The following is a 7281-nucleotide window of genomic DNA, read 5'->3' as shown; positions in this document are numbered from 1 at the left end:
GGCCTGCCTGGAAAGCAGAAGTGCGAAGACTTCTGGTTGGTGTGATCTCCCTGCTGTATGTGAGCTTGTGAGTCTTCCCAGTTAAAACATAGCTACAAGGTTACGGAGTAAGTGGAAAAGGAAGACGCCTGCTGAAAAGAGAAAAAGAATGTCCACAAGGTGCTCAACGGATTTAAAAATATTCTTAAAGTAGATGATGATGTTTTTAATGGAAGATGTTCAAGAGATAGCAACTGTTGTGGTACCCAAGCATTGCCAAGAGAAAAGCAATGTGAGGTGAATGATGAAAAAGATGACATGAAAATGGAGACCGACATTAAGAGAAACAAAAAGAGTTTTCTAGACCAGCACAGACAGTACCCATTATGGATGAACCGCAGGCAAAGAAAAAAGCTGAAGGCAAAGCAAGAGAAAGAAAAGGGGGAAAAAAAAAAAAAAAAACAGTGAAAGGATGAGCCTGGTAGATGCTTAAAAATTTGAAAACATGCCATGTGAGGAGATATTTGATTAAAATGTGTACATTGATTTCAGCTTCCACCAGAAGAAAACTATTTATTTCCGCGTGCTAACTTGGCCTTTTTCTTTGCTACAAACCAAACACAACTCAAGTTTGTTTGGGGAACTTGAATAAAATATTTTCTTTGGTGAACGAAAGCTATACTGATATGTTAATCGGGTGTTCTCCAGTGTTTAGGCGTTCTCAGCCGTCAAAATTCAGTCAAGTATGAATGTGGTTGTAATTGTTCTTACAACTTGATAAGTATAGTCAGTAAATGTAAAACAAATGACATTATACTGACAAATTTAAGCTAACTCAGTTTCGCAGAAAACTATTATGCAAAGGTAATTTTAAAATATAATGGCATTGGATCTTTTAAGCACTGCTTGTTTGGTATTTTAATTTTGTATAATTCAGAATAAAAGATATTTTGTGTTAAAAAAAAAAAAAAAGGAAAGAAAGAAATCTTCAGGCTTTACTATGAGTTCAATTTCTTGGGCCAAGTAGGAAAATAGGGCCTTTGGGAAGGTCCCAGAATGTAGTGGCATTAATTACAACACATGGGCAGCTGCTGTAATGCAGGTTCAGAATAACAATGTCTTAAACAAGATAGGTGTTCATTTCATTCTCCTATATCAGCATGAAAATGTGCTAACATGGCAATTCTACAGAATCAGGACTCAGGGTCTTTCTGCCTCACTCTGGCATTCTTAGGTGTTACCCTTGTCTGAGGTGCAAAATGGCACACCGCCATGTTCGTGCTCCAGCCAGTGGGAAGGGGGTGAGGGGAAAAGGAGGGCCCTTCTCTCAAAGGACCTGACTCTAAACTTGCTCACTCACTTCTATTCACATCCTATTGGCCAGAATCTAGTCATGTGGCCATTCCTAGCTGCAAAGAAGACTGGGAAATGTAATGTTTATCTGGGTAGCTATATTAGTTATTTATTGCTGATAACAAATCACTTCAAAATACAGTGGATTGAAGCATCAACAATTTATTATTTCTCACAGTTGTGTGAGGTGACAATTTGGTCGGCTCTGCTGGACTTGTCTGTGGCTGCGCTGCAGTAATCGAATGGCTTGACCAGGCTGGGAGATCCACGATAGCCTTGAGCATGTGTCAGGCAGTTGTGCTGGCTGTCGGCTGGGTGTCTCAGTTGTCTCCTCCACATGGTCACCCATTCTTCACTAGGCTAGATGGATCACCACGTGGTGGTCTCAGGGTTCCAGGAGAGCAAGAGCAGAAGCTGCAATGCATTTTAAGGTCTAAGCTCCAAAACTCATACAACATCACTTCTGCCACATTCTGTTGGTCAAAGTCACAAGACCAGCCCAGATTCAAAGGTGTGGAGAAATGGGTTCCACCACCAGATAAGAGGAGCAGCAATGTCACATTGCAAAGGGACAGGACACAGGGAGGCACAATTCATTGGGGTTCATTATTGTAACAATCTACCACAGTGGCCCAGATAAAAATTCTATTATTAAGTAAGAAAAAACAACTTGTTTCCATCAAGTCGATTCTGACTCATAGCAACCCTATAGGATAGAGTAGAACTTCCCCAGAGAGTTTCCAAAGAGCGGCTGGTGAATTCGAACTGCCGAAGTTTTGGTTAGCAGCCATAGCACTAAACCAGTACACCACCAGGGTTTCCAAGTAAGAAAAAGGAGGATGGTTATTGAAGGGATAAAACCAAAAACGAAACCCAGTGCCGTCGAGTCGATTCCGACTCATAGCGACCCTATAGGACAGAGTAGAACTGCTCCATAAAGTTTCCAAGGAGCGCCAGGCGGATTTGAACTGCTGACCCTTTGGTTAGCAGCCATAGCACTTAACCACTACGCCACCAGGGTTTCCATTGAAGGGATAAAGACCCTGTTTTTCTGAAGTGAGGAAACCCAGAACATGAAAACCAGGCTAGACATTCCTGGGTTTAGTGTTTGTCATCAGAGATTTAAAGCCCTGTTTATTAGTAACTCTGTGGCTATGCTAGGGCAATTTGTTACTTGAAATGATTTACTTCTCTAATCCGTCATAAAAGTCCTGTTTGTCTGAATTCAATACAAGCTTCCAATTCAAGGATACAGGTGTGGACTCTGAGCCCACAAGGCAGGTGACTGTGGGTACAAAGGCCATCTCCCTTCCTAGCTCAACTAAGAACTTCTGGAGATACTGAGGACATTTATCTTTCAAGTTAAGGAAGAAGAAATGTTTTATATGCATATAAAACTCTAGAAAACATCAGTGGTTCCCTGGAGATGGGGATGAGGGGCAATGGGGATTCACTGGAATGAAGCCCAGGGAAACTTTTAGAGTGACAGAAAAGCTCTATATCTTCATTGGTTGCGGTTACTTGGGTGCCTAAATTTATCAAGACCCATCAAAATGTACATTTAAAATGGGTACATTTTGGTAAAATAGGTACGTATTGAATAAATTAAACTTCAATGAAATTGATTTAAAAAAAATTTATTTTTGAACTACCATACAACCCAGAAATCCCACTCCTCGGAATATACCCTAGAGATACAAGAGCCTTCACACAAACAGATATATGCACACCCATGTTTATTGTAGCGCTGTTTACAATAGCAAAAAGCTGGAAGCAACCAAGATGTTTGTCAACGGATGAATGGGTAAATAAATTGTGGTGTATTCACACAATGGAATACTACGCATTGGTAAAGAACAGTGACGAATCTCTGAAACATTTCATAACATGGAGGAATCTGGAAGGCATTATGCTGAGCGAAATGAGTCAGAGACAAAAGGACAAATATTGTATAAGACCACTATTATAAGATCTTGAGAAATAGAAAAAACGGAGAAGAACACATACCTTTGTGGTTACAAAGGGGGGAAGGAGGGAGGGAGGGAGAGGGCTTTTTATTGATCAATCAGTAGATAAGAACTGCTTTGGGTGAAGGGAAAGACAACACTCAATACAAGGAAGGTCAGCCTAATTGGACTGGACTAAAAGCAAAGAGGTTTCCGGGATAAAATGAAAGCTTCAAAGGTCAGCGGAGTAGGGGCTGGGGTCTGGGGAACTTGGTTTGAGAGGACTTCTAAGTCAATGGGCAAAATAATTCTATTATGAAAACATTCTGCATCCCACTTTGAATTGTGGCACCTGGGGTCCTAAATGCCAACAAGCGGCCATCTAAGATACATCAATTGGTCTCAACCCACCTGGAACAAAGGCAAAGGAAGAACACCAAGGTCACACGACAACTAAGAACTCAAGAGACAGAAAGGGCCACATGAACCAGAGACCTACATTACCCTGAGACCAGAAGAACTAGTTGGTACCCGGCCACAATCGATGTCTGCCCTGTCAGGGAGCACAGTAGACAACTCCTGAGGGAGCAGGAGACCAATGGGATACAGACCCCAAATTCTCATAAAAAGACCATACCTAATGGTATGACTGCGACTAGAGGAATCCCAGAGACAATGCTCCCCAGAACTTCTGATGGCACAGGACAGGAACCATCCCCGAAGACAACTCATCAGGCATGAAAAGGACTGGTCAGTGGCGGGGAGAGAGATGCTGATGAAGAGTGAGCTAATTAAATCAGGTGGACACTGGAGAGTGTGTAGGCAACTCTTGACTGAAGGGGGGATGGGAAGATAGAGAGAGAGGGAAGATGGCAAAATTGGCACGAAACGAGAGACTGAAAGGGCTGACTCAATAGGGGGAGAGCAAGTGGGAGAAGGGAGTAAGATGTATGTAAGCCTACATGTGACAGACTGATTGGAATGGTAAATGTTCACTTGAAGCTTAATAAAAATTAAAAAAAAAAAAAAAGACCAGACTTACAGGTCTGACAGAGACTAGAGAAACCCCAAGAGTATGGCCTCCAGACACCCTTTTTAGCTCAGTAATGAAGTCACTTCTGAGGTTCACCCTCAGCCAAAGATGTGACAGGCCCATAAAACAAAATGAGACTAAAGGGGCTCACCAGCCTGGGGCAAGGACTAGAAGGCAGGAGAAGACAGGAAAGCTGGTAATAGGGAACCCAAGGTCAGGAAGGGGAGAATGTTGACATGTCATGGGGTGGGTAACCAGTGTCACAAAACAATATGTGTACTGTTCAATGAGAAGCTAGTTTGTTCTGTAAACTTTCATCTAATGTACAATTAAATATATATATAAAACAAAAAAAAAAACAAAAAAAATTTTATTTTTAAGTCAGGAAATTGTGTAGAACTCTGTAAAGGTCATCATGTGTGTGGCAACCCCAAGGATGCAAATGGCTACTGTCTCATTAGACACCCCTCAATGGTATCTTACGAAATGCTGAATAAAAACGAAACTCCTTACTCTGGCTTACAAAGCACATATGTCCAAGCTCCCGCCCTCCTTCCGGCCTCACCCTGTGTTACCCTCTGCCTGGAAAACTCTGCCCCTACTTGGGTCAAGAGTAGCCGCCCCTAGGGAGCCTTTCCTCCCAAGCAGGATTAAACCCTCCCTTTTTCCTTCTATCATTTTTGGAATAGGCCATCTAAGCCATGGTTTTTTTGTGTTTGGATGAACCCTATGAAATTGACATTTTAAAAATTTTTTTCCAAAAAATTGTAGCAAGTCGGCAATTTCATATGGTTCACCCTAATATTATAACAGCTAAGTAAGAGTCACTCTGTCCCCACACCTCCCTCGGACCTGCTGCCATTCCTCTAGCACTACCAGGACAGTAGAAGAAAAGCTCTGGAACCAGACAGAGACAGGTTGGAATCCCAGCTCCAGCCCCTTCTTATCTATATGACCTCAGGTAATTGGTATGACCTATTGGTACGGCCTCAGTTTCCTTATATATGAAATTCAGATAACAATTTAAAAAGTCGGTCACTTAGCAGAACTGGTGTGAGAATTAGGATGCATTGCCACTGGTATGAGAGACAAGCACCCACATGCATTGGTAAACCAAAACTCAATGCTATTAAGTCAGTTCTGACTCATAGCAACCCATAGGGTTTACAAGGCTGTAAATCTTTATGGAAGCAGACTGCCACATCTTTCTCCCTCAGAGTAGCTGGCAGATTGGAACTGCTGACCTTTTGGTTAGCAGACTCCATCTAAAGATGAGGACTACCCCGCCACAGCTATCAAAACTTTACATGCACATACCCTTTTGTAGCTCATGTTATTGGTGCCCCTCCATATCCCCACGGTCCTTGCCAGGGGCTGTGCTCACCTGTCAGACTTCCAACTGGCAGCACCTGTATCTCCTTCTCTGGCCACCAGAACATGCTCTGTCCATACCCAAGGCAGTCCAGGAAATTAATGTCCTCAGAGCAGCCCTCATTCTATAACTATGTATAATTGGTGTATAAATACCTCAGCTCCTTGTACCCAGTGGGATAACACTGAGATGCATGTTCTACACTGTTCCCAGAGCTCTCCAGTAGGATTTAACCTGTGGAGCCCCACAGTGGTGACTATGTTGATAACACACCCTTTATTGGCTACCTTCCTTTCTCCCCCTTCTTTATTGGCATTTCCTGGAGCCACCTCTTAAAAAAACTCCTTTCGCCAAAATTCTTGTCTCAGGGTTTGAATCTGGAGGAACCCAAAGTTCTAGGAATATATCCTATAAATAGTTCTTACACATATACAAAAATCACATATATTCGATTTATTAATTCAACATTATTGTAATAGCAAGAGATTGGAAATAATATATCAAAAAGAAACTGATTAAATACATTATGATACACCCACACAAGGAAATGTTCTGCAGGTGTATAAAAGAATGAAAAGGCAATTTATGGCTTGATATCAAGCAATGTCTGAGTTATACTCATGAAAAAGCGAAGTGCAGAGCAGCATAAATAAATAACGCTACCATTTGTGAGAAAAAGCTCACCCGTGGGTATATCCATGCAGCTGTGTGTATGTATGTTGCATAGGCCTAAAATCTTTCTGAAGGAGACCCCAAAATACATAACATCAGCTGCCCTTAAGGAGAGAACTTGAATGATGAGGGTGGGGGAGAGGATTTTCACCGCACGCTCTTGCATGTCTTTTGATTTTGTACGTGGACAGCTTTATCAATACAAAAATATAGAAGTAACATTAAAATAACAAATGAATGAAAACATAAAGGGAGGTTTATCATTCCTCATTTGACATAATTGTCGAGCCCCTCAGCTGGAGTGTGGGATGGTTGGGACAGGCTGGTGCTGGCTGACCAGCACCTGGCTCCACCAGCGACTTCTCCACAGCAGCTCAGTCCCAGCAGCACAGGCTCCTGCAAGACTGCACACTTCTCCATGACGGAAGTTCTCACTTAGGAGAGGGTCTCCCTTTATTTTCACCCATAAGAGCTGCCATCACCTCCATCCTAGAAGGTCTGACACCATCTTTGCCCACATACACAAGGAAGCCCCAGCAATTCTCCTCAGCCAGAGAGACTATTCTGTGATTCAGATGTTCTAAAGACATCTGAGTCACATGCCCTCACACACACCTGCACACATACACACATACACATGAATGGAAACCCAAGCAGGTCTTTTCTGGGTTAGATGTCACAACCCCAGTCTCCTAATGGATATGTCTGCCCAGCAGCATAGGGGCCTGCATGTTGGTCTGACCAAAGATCTGCTCCTTCCAGAAGAAGCCGTTCAGTAGGGAAGGAGTCATTACTGGGGTACGTCTGCTTGGGGAGCAGTTTCACTCATCATGTCCTTGTACTGCCGTTTGAAGAAACCAAGCTGTGGGGACAGAGAGGAGGTGTTTTATGGACAGAGGAATTGAAGTCAAAGAAGCCCAGGGAGG

At 42.7% G+C, this 7281-nt stretch overlaps 1 protein-coding gene across 3 annotated transcripts in view; it reads right to left on the bottom strand.

Annotated features, from left to right (window-relative positions):
- Positions 1 to 1183: 1183 nt before the first annotated feature.
- Positions 1184 to 7281, bottom strand: part of ITGAM (integrin subunit alpha M) — a 48353-nt gene continuing 42255 nt past the window's right edge. For all 3 annotated transcript variants that reach the window (XM_064294835.1, XM_064294836.1, XM_064294837.1), the window contains one exon: positions 1184 to 7217. In XM_064294835.1, the coding sequence (XP_064150905.1) occupies positions 7146 to 7217 (72 nt within the window). In that variant the 3' untranslated portion in view covers positions 1184 to 7145. The remainder of the gene's footprint in view (positions 7218 to 7281) is intronic.

This window comes from Loxodonta africana, chromosome 12, assembly GCF_030014295.1.
Source record: "Loxodonta africana isolate mLoxAfr1 chromosome 12, mLoxAfr1.hap2, whole genome shotgun sequence".
NCBI lineage: Eukaryota > Metazoa > Chordata > Mammalia > Proboscidea > Elephantidae > Loxodonta > Loxodonta africana.
The sequence above is the reverse complement of the archived record's forward strand: the minus strand, read 5'-3'. Positions and strand labels throughout refer to the sequence as shown.